This window comes from Ovis canadensis, chromosome 11 (genome assembly GCF_042477335.2).
Source record: "Ovis canadensis isolate MfBH-ARS-UI-01 breed Bighorn chromosome 11, ARS-UI_OviCan_v2, whole genome shotgun sequence".
NCBI classification, from domain to species: Eukaryota; Metazoa; Chordata; class Mammalia; order Artiodactyla; family Bovidae; genus Ovis; species Ovis canadensis.
The window spans coordinates 53,552,241-53,570,661 of NC_091255.1; the positions used below are offsets into that span (position 1 = coordinate 53,552,241).

General features: G+C 41.9%; 1 protein-coding gene across 1 annotated transcript in view; it reads right to left on the reverse strand.

The window, feature by feature from the left end:
• Positions 1 to 1,380: 1,380 nt before the first annotated feature.
• LOC138415488 (leucine-rich repeat-containing protein 37A3-like) overlaps positions 1,381 to 18,421 on the reverse strand; it is a 49,835-nt gene continuing 32,794 nt past the window's right edge. The window contains exons 12-17 of the mRNA XM_069544107.1: positions 12,784 to 12,902; positions 10,314 to 10,591; positions 8,787 to 10,049; positions 8,268 to 8,372; positions 1,652 to 1,794; positions 1,381 to 1,545 (exon numbers count right to left, since the gene is read on the reverse strand). Coding sequence (XP_069400208.1) covers positions 1,437 to 1,545; positions 1,652 to 1,794; positions 8,268 to 8,372; positions 8,787 to 10,049; positions 10,314 to 10,591; positions 12,784 to 12,902 — 2,017 coding nt within the window. The 3' untranslated portion in view covers positions 1,381 to 1,436. The remainder of the gene's footprint in view (positions 1,546 to 1,651; positions 1,795 to 8,267; positions 8,373 to 8,786; positions 10,050 to 10,313; positions 10,592 to 12,783; positions 12,903 to 18,421) is intronic.

Below are 18,421 nucleotides of genomic sequence, written 5' to 3' on the forward strand. Positions count from 1 at the left end.
AGACCATAAACTGCCTAACCCAGGGCTGGGCACCACACAAGCAAATAGAACATGCTAGCTGTTGCTGCTTCCTATTATTAGTATTATTGGTCGTGCACTTTAAACAAAGTAAATACTCGTTGGCTGAAGTCACCGCCCGGAGAAAACATTTGTTTTTCATTCTTGGTGAGAAACTTTGGGAGATGACCTGGGCAGGCACTGGGAGAACAGATGTCTTCATGCAGCATCAGGGAACTCATAAACCAGAAGAAGCGGGTGGGCTGATCACTTTGCTTGAAACCCCACCCAACTAGCAGAACCTGCTGGGCTGTCCCTCAGGCCCACTGCTCCTCTGGGGGACTGTGCGCTCTCATCCCATGGTTTGCACCATTCTTCACCTCGTATAATTAAAGCTCCGGGGCTATCTGTGGTCATTTTGGTAGATTATCAAATCTTGTTCATTCAGAATTTCTGTTGCTTATTAATATATTTCTTTCTGACTTACTAAATGCGATTGATTAGCGATTTTCTTTGCAGGAGGACTGGAAGAGCCTTTGCACTTTCCCCACATGGCACTCCATTACATCATCACTTGGGATCAAGGCAGCCCTGGGCACGTGTTGGGTGAGGCAGGAGTGGGTTGGGTTTGGTGCTGGAAGGCGCCGAGCAGCACCTGACTGACTCTCAGAGCGGTCGAGAGAGGCTGGGGCCTGAGGAGGACCATCTTGGGTACTCTCACGTGTTTTTCTTTATCCTGCCCTTCTGGCTCCTCCCTGCTAGCTATTCAAAGGCTGAGATTTTTTATTTTTAAAGAAAAAACATAACCCAATGTGCGTTTTCCACCAGCTTGAAGGGGTGGAGAACCCCCTGCCAAGACAGGGAACACATCTGTACATGAGTTTGAGAGCTTGGGAGAAAGTCAGGCCTTGGTCCTGTGGTGGAGGGAGACCCAGTGATCCAAATATTCTGTCAGCCCCAGTGACTTACAAGAGGGGCCGGAAGTGGACGGTTCTCCATGAGCAGGAGGTCAAGTGTGTGCTGTAAATAACTTGTACTTGATGAACCAGAAGAGAGAGCACCAGAGAAAACGGTTATTTGATTTAATGATCTATGCCCCCTGAGGATGACCTGTTTTCCAGTTCCCAGGGGCTGGTTATACGGGGGAAACCAGGGATGGAAGCCCCCCACCATCCTTGTATTTATCCTCTTCTGCCCACGTTTCCTCTGGTGGAAGTTCTGGCCGCCCTGAGGGAGTCTAGTTTCAGAGCTTTTTTCTTGCGGGCCCTTGATACTTTACATAAATACTCAACTATTGACATTTTAATTCCTTACCACATGGTTAGAATTGGTTATGGATTTATACATTTTAATATGAGAAAAATAAGTATTTTACAAGTGACGCTGAGAAGCCAGTATTAGAAAATAAAATCTGCACGTGGCTAGTGGCAGGACGGGGCTCACTCTGTGGCAGTGTCGACGGCTGCCTCGCTCTCCTCCCCCGTTGGCTCTTCAGCAGCCGAGTCTGTGCCCGGAGGAGCCTCCTCTGTCGGTGCTGCAGGGGCCCCCCTGGGATAAGAAGAAGAGTGCCAAGCGTTTAGTCTCGAAAGGGGCAATCACACTTTTCATTATTTCCTCATGAGTCAGGAAGTATAAACCGTCCCCTGTAATTTACCCTGCATCCTTATTGAAAATCTCATCCTCTTCTGAAGACTCCTTGTCGTGCAGCTTCTGCGCCATGTTTTTCTTGCGTGTGGCATTGAGAGGCCTGTACATGTCCCGAAGCCAAAGTGGCCGCCGCCTCCAGAAAAAGCCCTCCTGGGACACAGAGAGCGACATGTTAGTTCTGCTCCTCCCCTGCTCCCTCTGGCCACAGCACTTTATCCTTCCCAAACCTACCTGACTCTCACTTGTCCCTGAGCTCCTCTTACGCAGCAGGAATCCAAAAAAGCCCCTTGGAGGAAAGCACACACAGTTAGTGTCACGTGCCGCTTTCCATCTCTCACAGTGTATTTGCTCTGGTCTTACCAGGGCTAAATGGGACTTCAGTCAGCAATCACAGTGAGCAAAGTCACCAGAGACCTGGGCTCTTGAGAATCACTCCATGCATGTTGGCTTCCCAGAAGCTCTCCGGGTCTGTCCAAAATGGCCCCCCGCCTGCATCTCTGGGGAGACCTGCGCATGTGGCTTAGCATGGCCTGCAGGCATGACTGCAGCCCCACTCACATTTCTCGGCCCTCAGCCAATTGCCCTCGAGCAGAGAAAACACTGCACAGCCATGCTGGGCAGATGCACACTCCTTTCAGAAGCATTCCACGCTAGCCCCCTTTGGACTGAGTCTCCTGTGCAGCATTTGCTGGGGTGGGGGTGGGGGAGGGGAGGAGGTGCTTGTTTCCTTAGCTGCTCCATCTGATAAACTGCATCTCAGCAGATAAACCCCTAAGTCCAACTAGCAAAGTTATCTAGCAATCTGACTTGCATATGGCAGGTTGTCACTGCCATATGCAAGGTGTGAGTGAATCGTGAAATCAGTTTAAAGGTTATGACCAGCAGGAAAACGCAAAAGTATTCTTTTTGAAAACAAACAGAATTGAAAAACAAAACAAAACAAAACGGAGAGCACAATGAGTTTGTATCAGAAACCACTTCTCTCCATAAAGTATGTGTGTACTGAGCTGTGACATAAAATGGAGCTCGTAGCCCAAGCACAGTGTGATCATGAGGGGCCCCCGTTGGAAAGGTACCACCTTCTTTTTGATAATCGCTAGCAGCGTGACCATGGGGCCAAATGTTTTCTTTTTCTCCATTTTTTTAAATTATAAAAGGAAAACTACTGTCTAAAGTTTCTTCCAGTTAAAACTGCATGAGGTTTGGATAAAGGGAATACGGAGTTGGGGGCTGAAAACCAGGCTGATGAGAAGGGAAGCTTTCCTGCCCCTTTACAGGAAGAACACATAATTTGTTTTACTTTTCATCAGCTTTGAGTAAGGCTAGCCCTCAAATCTCTAACTTCCCTACCCCAGAGCCTCCAAGAACACCTCTGACCTGGCCTGATGCCTACCGCCGGCAGGACAACCGAAACCTCTCCCCATCCACCCTCTTTCCTTAAAGAACAAGTGAAACCGGATGAATCCGTCCCAGTCCTGTGCTAGGCCAGATTTGGCTGGGGAGCTAGTTCTGCTGATAAATAAATTAGCGTAAAGCACTAGGGTAAATAAAGCTTCTTCCTGCCTTTGGTGAGGAGACTAAAATAGATGAGTTCTCAGCTCTCTTCTAGTTCTGAAATTCTACTTTAAAAGACCAGTGTTTACCTTCTGCTTCCTTCTTCCTCTGATGTTGTTCTATGAGAATAAATCTGTTTTAAAAGAAAACATGATCACAATCATGACAGCCACTTCCAAATCTTTATTCATTACTTTTTATTTTCAGTCTTACCTACCCAGTGAGTTGACAACATTTTTAAGGACAGGAATTCTATCCTGTTTAAGAATCCTTTGACTCTCCCACAGTACCTAACCTTGGGTGTTGCATGCAGCTGGTGATACATTTTATGGACAGTTTTAGATCGTGTTCAACAGATAATTCCTAACAAAAAACTTTCAGAAGTAGGGAAAGAAAATAAAAGTATTGACCAGAAACCTAAGCACTGTTTAAAAATCAAGAACAGGTGGGAGATGCCTATCATTACTGTTACTATTGATCACTGTGGAGAAGGGGGGGTCCTAATCAGTACAGTAAGAAAACAGGAGAATTGGAAAGGAAGAGATAAACATATCAGCATATGAATGATGGACTTTAGAAGACCAAAGGAATCAACCAACATTTTAAGTACTGTAAGCAATACGAGAACTCAATAATACGGCTTATGTACAAAATCAAGAGATCAACATATAAGCTTTAATAGCTTTCCTATATAGCTCAGATAACTAGCTAAAAAATAGAAAAAAGATCCCACTTATAATAAGAATGCATAAAGTAACTAGGAATAAACTCAACCAAAAATGTGTAAGACTTATGTAATGAGAATATTAAAACCTTCCTGAAGGGCTTGGAGAAGAAATACATACATGGCATAGGATTCTATCTTCCGAGAATACTGTAAGGAGGTCAATTCTCCTCAAATTAACCTACAAATTCAATGCAACCTTATTTATATCCAAGGAAATTTTTAAACAAAACCTGGTGAGCTGACATTTGGTAGAGAGTATATGCAAGGACACTCATGAAAAATGCATGAAAAAGAAGGTCAAAGAGCAGGGCCTTGCCCTAACAGATATAAAATTACATGTTACAGAGTGACTGGGGTTAAGCGGTCTGATTTGAAAAGATAACTGGATCAACAGAATAGAATCCAAGTAAAGACAGTATTTTAGACAGGGGAGAAAGAATGAACCATTCAGTGGAAGATTTGAAAACAAGTGGATCTTCACGTACTGGGGAAAAAGTTAGATCCCCTACCTCAACCACACTAAAAATCAAATACAGCAAGTTCTGGGCAGATTATAAAAGTACTTGAAAATGATGACCAGAGATGATTTTTATGTCACGAGGTGACAAAGGCTTGGCTAGCAAAACCCGCTGCACGTGAGCCATGAGGAGAGGACGGCCCAGTGTGGTGGCAGACTGTCGGTGCCTCTCTGCTCTTCTCAGCCCTCACCCGCTTCTCTCCTCGACTGCCTATCTTCTCCCTGTTGATTTATAAAACCCCCTGGAGTTGCCTAGTGCTCCAGTGGTTAGGACTTGGCGACTTCACTGTGGTGGCCTGGATTTGATCCCTGGTCAGAATGAAGATCCTGCAAGCACAGCACGGCCAAACAAACAAAAACAACCCCCCACCACGAACCTCTTTATAATAAACAGAGTTTGGCTTTCATTGAATTTCAGCGTTTCGAAACCTCCCACTGTTTCTGTCTCGGAGACAAGACAAGAGAGCAGAGTAGCGAGCACAGGCTTTGCAGTTGGCTCCTGCTTTTAAAAACTGTTTAAAAGTTTTGGTTCCTGGCTCCTGCTTTTGGTTTGACCATTGGGGCCTCATGCTGATTTCCTTCCTCTATGAGAGCGCGACAGTAATACCATCCTCACAGGATTGTGGCGACTGAGTCAGACAATACACAGAAAATTCTTCATCTTCCACTTGGCATGAATCAGTGCTAAGTTAGTGTCACAGACCAGGTGGTCAGATTCATCAAAGACTCTGCTCGTGGTACCGGGCCCTGAAGCTGCTTTCCTGCCACAAGATTATTAAAATACTGCTTTTCTTCTAATACTTTTATGCAGCATTTTTTCACATTTATGGAAACATGTTTATTTAAGGTGATCTGCTATTATTCCTTCCCCCTCCCCACAAATAGTCAGGCAGCTTATTTGATTATCATTTATTCATTTTCTTCCACTGATTAGAATATTAAAACATGACAAATATCTTAAGAACACATGGGTCTATTTCTGGACTCTCTACACTACTTCAAATAAATATTCCGCTGCATTATTCCTCACTGTGGAAGTGGTATAATGCCTCATCTCTGTAACACCATTAGTGTCTGTCATGGGGAAAACATTGCACAGTCCCTGTCCTCAAAAACCTTGTAAGTGGGGAGAGGAAACAATGAAATAGTATAAATAAATACAAATGCAAGGGTAAACTACATGGAAATTAAAAACAGTAAAAAGAGGATGTTACAGGACCTCCCAGGTGGCACTACTGGTAAAGAACCTGCCCACCAATGCACAAGACATAAGAGATGCGGGTTTGATTGCTGGGTTGGGAAGATCCCCTGGAGGAGGGCATGACGACCCACTCCAGTATTCCTGCCTGGAGAATCCCAAGGACAGAGGATCCTGGAAGAGCTACAGTCCATGGGGTCACAAAGAGTCAGACACAACTGGCGACTAGCTCGCACATGGAGATATACTGAACAAGCAAAGGCCATATGCCACCTGGAGATGCAGAGGGTAGAGTCTGGGCAATGGCCAACTACTAGCAAGCTGACCCCATGCTAAGGCCCCAGACCCCATGCTAAGTCCCCAGCCATCTAGGCTCAGAAATTACTCTTCCCCGTAAGAACTGGTGACAGGCCTCACAGGACTATGGTCAGGAGGGCTGGATTATTCAGGGAAGTCTATTTGAAGAAAATGTGAGAGAACTCACATTTTCCTTTTGTGGCAGCTTCACTTTATCAATAATATCACAGGACTTATCAAAAATCAGAATGCCAAATTCTCACTTGACAACAAGAAATGCATCTGTTTTACAGACAGGGCACCTGTGTCTACACAACCAGAGAATTAAACTTCTGTAGAGACAGGCCTCCAAGGCACACCAAAGCACAACCACACACTCAAAAGGCTACTTGGTGAGAATAGAATTATAACCAAAGGAATCAGCTGAATCCCACATTAAATGGAAAGGCCTGCAGTAGCCAGATGCTCTCAACAGATGCTGCCCGGCGATGGGCCTGACTCTTCAGTTATGCTGCCTCGGGTGTCATCTCTACTCTTGGACAAGGTGAGGCTGGGCACTGCTGGTCCCTCTTCACCTTTTCTGTACGTTCACTACTGACCAGCCCTCCGGCAGATGGACACATTTCTCTTTAGCAGGTAACACATCATGTCAGGTTTTATTCAAGTCTGACAGACCAGGAAGCCATTGGTCCTTATACCGCTCTGCTCCCCTCCACGAGGCTCTTATGGAGCTGCCTTCTAAAGAACTGTTTACCACTTTTGTAAGTTCTGAGGTGAGGGGACTGCTTTGCTGGGGCCCATAAGAACTGGTGACAGGCCTCACGGGACTAGGGTCAGGAGGGCTGGATTATTCAGGGAGGTCTATTTGAAGAAAGATGAACTTGAGCTGGCTTTTGAGAGTCACAGGACTCCCACAGGCCAAGTAAAATAAAGGAATTTGTCTGTGCAAACACGCAGGTAAAAGAAGCAATGGGTACGGTATAACGAGCACATGGTGGGGGGCCGCTTTGGCTGGAATAGAGGGCTGCCAGGACAGAAGCAGCGATAAAGCATACTGACTTGGTAGAGTAGAATCAAGACGGTCAGCTCATTGAAATTGCCCTTTTGGACCTCCCTGGTGGCGCTGTGGATAGGAGTCCACCTGCCAACGCAGGAGACATGGGTTTGACCCCTGGTCCAGGAAGACCCCACGTGCCATGGTGCAGCTAAGCCTGCATGCGGCAACTACTCAGCTCCCACACATAGAACCCGTGCTCTGCAACAGGAGAAGCCACCACAATGAGAAGCCTGTGCACAGCAAGGAAGAGTAGCCCTACCACTTGTCTAGACCAGAGAAAGCCCACACAAAGCAACAAAGACCCAGGGCAACAAAAATAAATCAATAAATAAGGTTATAAAAAATAAAATAAACATGTTAAAAAAAAAACCCCAAATCTTCCTCTTAATGTTAGCAACTGCCTGTTGGGGAAAGTAATAAACCATTATGTAACTGAATGAAAGGTAAAGAGGCTAGCTCCAGGAAGATGCTACTCTAAACAGGACATACTTCAAGGTGGCCTAATACAGGATTCTAACTTGTAGTGCTCTAATGGAACCTGTTTACACAATGCCTAACACACCGGAGAAGACAGCTGCTGAGGAGATCTAAGGCACTTCCATCACCCGGGTCCTTATGGTACCCCACTCCAATACTCTTGCCTGGAAAATTCCATGGACGGAGGAGCCTGGTAGGCTGCAATCCATGGGGTCGCTAAGAGTCGGACACCACTGAGCGACTTCACTTTCACTTTTCACTTTCATGCATTGGAGAAGGCAATGGCAACCCACTCCAGTGTTCTTGCCTGGAAAATCCCAGGGATGGGGAACCCTGGTGGGCTGCTGTCTCTGGGGTCACACAGAGTCGGACACGACTGAAGTGACTTAGCAGTAGCAGGGTGACCGATAGCTACGTGAGGGTGGGAATGATGTATCTCTCATCACTGCAGCCAACAAGGAGAGAAATTGAGGTAGCATGAGACTGACTGTGAGTACATCAAACCCACATGGTGTTCTGAGTCCAAGAACTGTTACTATCATGTCAACTCTGGCTTCTTATAAACTTAACTGGTCAGAATAGTCTAATGGCTTGTTATCTTGGATTCAGTTCCACAGTTATCTCCTGGGAGTGGAGCTCCTATGAAAACCCTGGGAACATACATACCCTTCAGTAAAAGAACAAAGTACATCTCAGTCCTTGTGACTGAAGAGGAGTATCAAGTACTAGCAGGTGGAAAGGTGGCTTTGATTTTTCGGGTTGGGGGTTCTGAATCTGAATTAATAATTGTCCTTACCTCAATGAGACAGAACATTATAATCAAAAACATCACTACTACAGTCACAGATATTGCCAAGATGAGTTTGTTGTTATAGCCGTAACCTGGAACTTCTTTTGTGAGCTAAAAATAAATAAATAAATAACAAGTTTTTAAAAACAGGGAGCTGGAAAGGATGAAAGCTGAGCATTCTTAAACCTATTCTAAACAACAGCTAACTATTCTTAAACTACTAGAAGACTCTATCCTTTTCAGGCGGATAGCTTTTATCAGAAGAAACCAAATTTACAGTTATTGATCTCATCGTTAGCATTTTCTTCTACAATGTATTTATCTTGTGTGTTATGTCCTCTTCTCATCTACCCTAGGAACAGTGACACCTTCTCTGAATGAGCAGAACGGGAGGTTATTGTCTTAGCCAGCTTGGCCGAGACAAGATACAGACCAGGAGCCCCAGGTCTTCCTGCTTGGGCACTTTAGTGGCGTGTCCTGAGCTGAGTGCAAGTCCAGGTCCCATGTTTCAGGCATGACCCTCACCTCACTGGACTCCTGCTCTTTCTGTTCACTCTGGGCTTCTGTGCTCTCATTGATGTAGTTGTCAGTTTTCCACTGGTCCGTATCCCATTCTGCCTTGGACACCTTTATTTCTTGCTGCTCACTGAGAAGCTTCATCAAGAGGCCTGTTCTGGAGATGAGTTTGGCGCAGGCCAGCTGCACGTGGGTCTCAGAGCAGTCCATTTTCAAAGTCCGGATGACGTGAGCAATGAGTTTTCTCACGTCGTTGTTGGGGATGAGGGACCGTAGCTGCTGGTTAAGCTGACTTTCAAACTGATCGCCTGGAGAGAGCACTGGGAAACTGATGCTTGGGGGCTTAGAGGCGAACTCAATGCCCACGTTGTGGTACTCCCATTGTGTTTCGTTGGTGTGCTGAACAGGCGGCATGAAGTCCACAGCAACAGCAGCACGTGCACTGGAGACGTTACTATGGGCGGTGATTCTAGGCCTGGTTTCTTTGGGCAGAGTATTGTTTCCCGAAGAGATAACTGCTTCAGAAACATGTGGAGTATTGTTCACTGAACTAGAGTTTTCTTTAGGAGCGTCTGAAAGAGAATATAATTCTGAAAAACGATTTTCCTGAGGATCCAGTAATCCTGAAGATGAAAATGCCTCTCGTGGAGGGGAATTGATGAGACTCCTCACTGCAGAGAACAGAGGCCTTCTGGCCAGCATCATTCTACTGAGTGAACCTTTCTTTCTCAGCTTTCGGCTAGTTTTGGCCTTTGGTGTTTTGTGGGCCACCCGAGAGCGAGCTTTATGGAAGAGGTATTTTTTTCTGGAATGCGAGACTGGTTTGGAAGACTTCATGTTTCTCACTCTAGCATCGGCATCTTCTAAAATGAAAATGGTGTAGGATAAGTCTTTGGATTTGTTTTGAACCTCAGGTTGGGGTTTTGGAGGGAGGGGGTCGGAAGGCCTGCCCCGAGAGTACTGCTTCAGAAAAGAAGAGACTGCTGCCTTGTGTTCCTTTATGAACGAAGGCTCTGTGTTGAAGGAGTTCCCCACTAACTTCCTGGGCCTCTGCACCATGTCCAGCTTGTCCAGCTCCCTTGGGGACGGCCTCCTGAGCCTTCTTTCTTTGGCAATGTTCTCCACAATTGGCTGGGAATTGTGTTTCTTCTCGCTGCTCTCATCCCCCGCATCTTTGAAGTGCCTTTTCTGTAGGCCCCTCGGGCGCTTGAGGACCCTGTGCACTCTGAGCAGCCTTTGCCCTGGGTTCTCAATCTCAGCTAGGCTGTTTTCCTGTGATTGGGCTGTTTCCAGTTTCTTCGGAAAGATCTGGCGTTTAAATTTGGGACCCAAAAGGTTGGCATGGATAAGCATGGCCGTTTTTTCTTTCTTTTTAACCTCATCAATTTTTTCTTGAATTTCTGCATCTAACAAGTTTTCCAGAAAGTAGAGTTTCCTCAATTTATTTTTATAAGTCGAATTGTTGTATATAGGCTTAACAGAAGGGTTCTTTGTATTGTTTTTGAAATGGCCCAGTGCCATATCTCCCTCATGGGCATTTGTAAAAAGAAGCTGAATGAAGGGCAATAATGTTGACTCAACATCTTCTAGATTTCCCTCTGAGAAATAAGGCAGTATGTAGTTCAGTGCGCTGATCACATCACTTTCGTCGTTAAAGTCCAGCTGCTCATTCATGAAGGCTGACAGACTGACCGCACTTTTGTCTGAGGACGCCCTCTCAGGCTCAATGGTCAGCTCCGTGCTGGTGCTCTTCTTCCGGGCCTGTAACACCTTCATGAACGACCCTTCTGCACTCCCTATAGATGCGTTCTCATCTGTCGAAAGAGAAGAGACTGCTTTTGATAACTGAAGACTGATGGGAGAGCTTTTTGTCAGTCCACAGTCACGCATCCCAGACAAATAAATTAGGCATCAGCAAATGTTTGACGGCCGCTTGGAAGGGAGAGAAAGAAACCCAAACATAAGTCAATGATTGACAACAATTAAAGGTGAAAAAAGATATCTTTTGAAAAAGTGACCATCTACTCAGAAGATTCTGTGGCATGAAATATAGTAATTATATTTAGGATCACTCGACTGGCTCCCAAGGGACTGGCAGGAAGACAAAGAGTCCTCTACTCAGATCTACTGTGACTCCTCACAGGCACGTACCCCATCCTGCCCTGCCTCAGACGCAGAGGAGCATAAGGTCTCCCCTCTCCACCTCTTCAGTGCACTTGCGTTCTTATTGCTATCACAGATGATCATGACCACAACCATGATGGCCGACAGGTCATCATCCGACCGTGTCCTCCACCCACCCATCCTTTGCTCAGTCCCTGCCTCCATATATTCCAGCGCCTAGAACAGAGGGCTCTACGTCCAAAACTCTTACGTCACCTCGGCTCTTTGCTGAAATTCAGGCAGGGATCCATTAGCTAACGTATAGCCAGCCTATATGCCAGAGTGGAATGTTCAACAGATAATAGAATAATACTTGAAGTACTATAATGCAGAAGGGAGAAGCAACTTCTGTCAGTTGCCTACTTTGCTTTCATTTCATTTCACTTCTAATATTTCCAGTGTTTTGGGAAACCATCCAAAGCTTCTGACTGTATATGTACTGTTGTGTAGCTGGGCTTCTCTTCCAAAAGGATTAAAAATTTTAGTGGTGGTGGCAAGGGTCAAAGGAGGACATAAGGGTCATGAGAGAGGAGGGGCATGGGTGTGCAGAGAGCCTAAAATTGGGGACAGGAGATCTGGGTACTAGGCCATTGCACTGAATACCTCGGATCTTGCTTTTCCTCATCTGCAAAAGGAGATTAAAAATGCCTTTCCTGCCCCACTTCTGGGGGAGAAGGGAGTAATATAATTGGTAAAAACAATTGTTTTGAGGAGTTCCCTGGTGGGATAATGGTTAGGATTCAGTATTTTCACTGCCATGGCTCAGGTGCTATCCCTGGTCAGGGAACTGAGTGGCCAAAATAAACATTTTTTTGAAAAATAAACAAAAATTATTTTTATATAAGTAACAAAGTGTTATTATTAATGATGTATTTTAGACCATTGATAGATACCTGTATTCAAGCTATCTGGGCATCAAAGCGCATTTTGGAGGTTATCAAGTTAGTGCCAACAAATCTAATATATAGAAAAACAGTCAGAAGCACCTGAGGATTTTGTGGCTAGAAAAGTTTGAGATTCAGAACAAGTTCAGAGCTGGACAGTCTAAGAATAAAATTGCTCTTCCCCGGTAGCACTAGTGGTAAAGAACCTACTTGCCAGTGCAAGAGGTGTAAGAGATGCAGGTTCAATCCCTGGGTTGGGAAGAGCCCCTGGAGGAGGGTGTGGTAGCACACTTCAGTATTCTTGCCCGGAGAATCTCATGGACAGAGGAGTCTGGTGGGCAACAGTCCATAGAATCTCAAAGAGTCAGACATGACTGAAGCAACTTAGCACACACACAGTGCTCCCACCCTTTACAAGAGCTAGCTGGCAGCTTCTGGTAGTGGAACCAGAAACTCAGGCTCCAAGTAGGCCATAAGACAGCATCACTTATACTCTTTTATAATATTATAAAAATAGACAAAATATCAAAAATATGAAAAAAAATATGTTTACATCTATCCTATAAGACAAAGGATACTTGAGACCTAATGTATAATCAGTTTACAAACTGATGCACTGTATGAATAAGTTCTCATTTGCAGACAGCACAGAATACACTATGTGGCCATTCATGTTAATGCCCTTCCCCTTTTCCTTCCTTTTTCTTGTTATTTCATGTATGTATATCAGTTACCTTATTAAGTTAACAATGTAACTAAGCTATTATTAGCTTAATAATGTAACCAAGAGTCTGATTTTTAGTAAGAGTAGTTCTTAGATATTTAGGGATGTGGAACTCTGAATGAATAAAAATAATGCAATTACATTATTAACTTTAAAGTTTATCATCACTGGTTAAAATAAAAATTAAAGAATTAGAAGAAAATTTAAAAATTACCATCAGGCAATTCAGACTCACCACAAAATGTGACGTTCGTCAGGCAATCACTGTCACAGTGCAGTTTGACTGTCTTGCAGACAACCTCAATAGTATTTTTAAATTGGCAGAGGCAGCAGGCCATTCGGATAGGTAAGATCCTATAAATGGAAATGCAGAGAATCAAATTTGTGGTAAAGGAGTTACTCGAGTAGGTGGAGGAGGCAGGCCAAGGCCACCACAGGCCAGTGCATAAAGGAGTTAATTCTTGGGGCATATGGATTGGAGAACTGGATACAGATCAGTTGGCCAGTTGCTGTTTTTGACTGTTGAAAATAAATATAGAGGCCAGAGGTGCCTAACAGAAGGATTAGGGTGGCAGTGAGGATGGTATGCCTAGAAAAAAGGGAATAGGGACTAGAATTGGTCTACAATAGGGACTACATTGACCTGTAGTTTAATTCAGAAATATCTCCTTCCAACCCAAAAACTTCATTTTGGGTTGACAGTACACAGAAGTAGGCAGACTTCTAAGAAAAATCTGAATAAGTCCCCAACTTCTGGTGTCTCTTTCTCAATTCCTATCTATGAGTAATAAATACATTAGAAATGATTCTAGGAATAAAAAAAAAACACTCTGTGGTTAAAAAATAACAGAGATCTCATTGACCAAATCTGGACAATGTGAACAGTCAAAAGAATAACATTATCATTACAACAAGTTATACTTAAAGAAGAGTACATGGGTTTATAATGATATTCAAAAAGAAAAGTGAGGGAGCTTTGCTTTATAGAATAATAACAGGTAATAAATGAGACAGGAATGATAAAATTAGGAAAGTGTCATTTACAACTATCAATGTAATAGTTGATTCAGACAAGGATTATCACTGATGCACAGATGGCTGAAGAGTTGTCTGGAAGTAGGATCTTTACTGATCCCAAAGTTCAGCCCATATATTATTTATCAACTACCAAGGGGGAAAATAACTTTACAATGGAGACATATATAAGATATCACCTTAATGAAGTGATCAGACTTAGCAGTGGGCCACTTGAAGTGATGAAGTAGGAAGGATACATCACTTATATAGTATTCTACTCCAAAATGTTTAGTTTGAATCTAATGAGGAAACAGACAAATCCAGATTGTGGGGGAAATTACAAAACAACTGGCTTAGACTCTTCAGAAATGCCAATGTCATAAAAGACCAAAAAAAAAAAAAAAGCAGGGAGACATTCTACATTAAAGGAAACAAAGCCATGACATCCAGTGCCTAGTCTCTGATTGGGCTCCATATCAAAACAAAACAGACTTCAAGAATATGATCGGCTTCAGGTCAAGATGAAGTAGTAAGGACCAATTTAACCTTTTACCTGAAACAATGAAAAAAAATCAAACAAAACATATGAAAAACAGTTTTCAAGAAACTGGACCTCAGGCAATAAAATTCAGTGATCCCCAAGAGATGGGAGATAAATGAAGTGACCCCTGTGATTGCCCTAGCTTACTTCTTTAAGAGAATTTCCAGGTCATGGTACAGGGAAGAAAAACGCTGGCACAGACTGGTAGACTCCCCCGATGAAGAAACGGAGCTGAGAATCTGGGAAAACCAAGGTGGTGAGAGTTCGCACAGACTGGTAGACTCCCCCGATGAAGAAACGGAGCTGAGAATCTGGGAAAACCAAGGTGGTGAGAGTTCACCAAGCAGAGTAATAGAGGGTAAAGAAGTACGCAAAGAACTCTGGAGATATACAGAGGGAGCTCTTAAGTATTCAACAAAGTATTGGTCGCACAATATTTGTGTGAGGAATTAACTGATGCCAGGAAAAGAACCACACGAAAGGATTAATAAGAAGAACAACTGAGAAATTCTGGAAAGCAATTATCCTTCAATAAACAATAAATTTTAAAAAATGAATAAATTTTTTTAAAAGTAAAAAAAGAAAAGATTAACTGGATATCACACAGGTTTGGGTGTTCCTATAAATCAGAAGAGAAAACCTCATGGTACACAGAAAGGACTTGTCTCACTAGTTGCAAATAATGAATTCTAGACTAAAGGTTACTTGAAGTGCTACCCAATGAATCTTAAAAGCTAGACCTAAAAGAATAAAATTGTTTCGAGTAACTTAACCTTACCCAAAACAAAGCCCAAACGTTTTATAAAAATATATAGCACACAATAAGCTAAAATTTCACAATGTCTAGAATCATATGAAAAATTACCAGGCATGCAACTAAGCAGGAAAATGTGACCTATATTGGGGAAAAAAGCAATAAATCAAAACTAACTCATTATCTATACAGATATAAGAATTAGTAGAAAAGGACATTAAACAAATTATAATATATGAAAAAGCTGGCTGACTGGGTGACTGCTGGCTGGCTTAAAACTTAACATTCAAAAGACTAAGATCATGGCATGTGGTCCCATTACTTCATGGGCAATAGAAGGGGAAAAAGTGGTAGTAGTGACAGATTTTCTTTTCTTGGGCTCCAAAATCACTGCAGACAGTGACTGCAGCCATGAAATTAAAAGACACTTGCTTTTTGGAAGAAAAACTATGACAAACCTAGACAGCATATTAAAAAGCAGACATACCACTTTGCCAACAAAGGTCTATGTAGTCAAAGCTATGATTTTTCCATTAGTCATGTATGGATGTGAGAGTTGGACCATAAAGAAGGCTAAGCGTTGAAGAATTGATGCTTTTGAATTGTGGTGCTGGAGAAGACTCTTGAGAGACCCTTGGACAACAAGGAGATCAAATCAGTCAATCCTAAAGGAAATCAACCCTGAATATTCATTGGAAGGACTGATGCTGAAGTTGAAGCTCTAATACTTTGACCACCTAATGTAAACAGCCAACTCATTGGAAAAGAAGGATTGAAGGCAAAAGAAGAGGGTGACAGAGGATGAGATGGTTAGATTGCATCACTGATTCAATGGGCATGAATTTGGGCAAACTCTGGGAGATAGTGAAGGACAGGGAAGCCTGGTATTCTGCAGTCCATGGGGTCACAAAGAGTCAGACACAACTGAGCAACTGAACAACGACAACAACATACGTGAAAAAAGTTATAACAACTGTATTTCATTTGTTACAAACCCAGACCAAAGACTGAAGATGTTAGGCAGAGGCATGGAAGATGTAAAACTGATCCAAATTGAGCTTCTAGAGATTATAAAGACAATGTAGAAATGAAAAAGATACTGGGTGAGGTTGATGGCATATTAGACACTGCAGAAGAAAGGATCAGAAAACATTAAGACATAGTAACAGAAACAAACCAAAATGAAACACAAAGAGTAAAAAAAAAAAAAAAAAGGACAAAAATGAACAGCACAACAATGAACTGTGCAACTTCAAGTGACCTAATATATGTATACTTAGAGTCCATGAAGGAGAGGAGACATACAAAAATTTGAAGAAATAATAGCCAAATTTTCCCCACATTGCTAAACACTATAAACCCACAAAGTTGAGATCAGTGAACTTTAAGCATAAGAAACGTGGACAAAACTACACCAAGGCACAAATAATCAAATTGCTCAAAACCAGCAATAAAGAGAAAAATTTTAAAGCCATCAGAAGAAAAAACCATACACTACATATAGAGGAACAAAGATAACAATGACAGCAGATTTCTTGTTGGAAACAATGTAAGCAAATACTAAGTGGATTAACGTAATAACAACTCAAGTAGTGAACTGAATTCTATCAAGCTAGAATTCTATACCCAGATCTTTCAAAAATAAAGGCTATCTCAGACATACAAAAGCTGAAGAACTCATCACTAGTTGATTTTCATTGTAAGAAATGTTAAAAAGTATTTTTAAACAGAAGGAAAATGATACCAGATGGAATCATGGATCTACACAAAAGAGTAAAAACACTGTAATTGGTAACAACATAGGTAAATATATAAGATTTTTCTTATTATTTAAATATCTTTAAAAGATAATCTATTGTTTAAACAAAAAATAATATAGTGTGCTGTTTATGACATAAGTAAAATATATGAAAACAATCCCACAAAGGTCAGGAGGGAAGAAATGGAAGTACCCTATTGTAAGATTCCTATAGTATTAATGAAATTGTGTAATGTCATTTGAAGATAGACTGTGATAAGTTAAAGATGCATACTGTAAACTATAAAGCAATCATTAAAATCACAAAACCTGAGTTATAATGAATTAGCCAACAAAGGAAATAAAATAATAAAATGTACTCAGTCTGAAAGTAGGAAGAAAAAGGAAAAACAAAGTACAGATGGGACAAATAGGAAGCAAATGGCAAGACAGTAGATTTGAATGTAGTAATATCAATAATTACATTAAATGCAAATGCTCTAATCACCCTAATTAAAAGAATCATCACACTAGACAAAAAAGCAAAAGCCAACTATATACAAGAATCATCTTCAGTAGAAAATAAAAGGTTAAAAGGATAGAAAAAATTATCCTATGCTAACACTAATGAAAAGAAAACTGGAGTGGATATATCACTTTAAGACAAAGTCAATGTCAAAGCAGAGAATAATATCAGGGATAGAAAGGTCAACTGATGAAGAAGACATTACCTAAAAAGTTATCCATTCGGTAAGAGCTTCAAAATATATGAATGAAAAATGAGAGTGGCAAGGAGAAACCAAAAAATATCTACAATTATAGTTAGGGATTTCAACATTCCTCTCTCAATAATTAACAGAACAAGTAGGTAAAAAATCAGAAAGGACTAGAAGGCATGAACAACGCTATCAATCTACTTGACCTAATTGACCTTTATAGAACACAGCACTCAAATAAAGGAAATCAGTCCTGAATATTCATTGGAAGGACTGATGCCGAAGATGAAACTCTAGTACTTTGCCTATTGGAAAAGACCTTGATGCTGGGAAAGATTGAAGGCAGGAGGAAAAGGGGACCACAGAGGATGAGCTGATTGGATGGCATCACCGACTCTCTGGACATGAGTTTGAGCAAGCTCTGGGAGTTGGTGATGGACAGGGAAGTCTGGCATACTGCAGTCCATGGGTTGCAAAGAGTCGGACATGACTGAGCAACTGAACTGAGCTGAAGGTGTGTAATAAACCGTCACAATAAAGACCTACAGAAATAGTTTTTTTTAACTGCAAGAAATTAGAACCTGACCCCTTCCCTCACACCATACATGAAAATTAAATGGATCATAGATCTAAATGTAACTATACAACTTCTGGAAGAAAACACAGGAGAAAATCTTTGTGATTTTTGGATTAGGCAACGGGATCTCAGAAGATTTCTTAGGTAAGACACAAAAAAGCACAAACCATACAAGAAAAATTGCTAGAGTTCTTCAAAATTTTAAAACTTCTGGTCTTCAGAGACACTTTAATAGAATGAGGGTAAATCACAATCTGAGAGAAGATATTTACTAAACACATATCTAAGAGAAAGGACTTATTTTTCAGTGCTCTATAAAGTATTCTTAAAACTCGATATAAATATAAATATCCAATTAAAATAGATTTGAACAGACACTTCATTTTAAAAGATATCTGCACATGAATAGACACTCAACAGCATCAGCTATTAGAGAAATGCAAATTAAAGCACAATGAGATTTAACCACACACCTACTAGGAAGGCTTAAGGTTTTTAAAACAAATATAAGGATCAGCTGAAGATGTGGA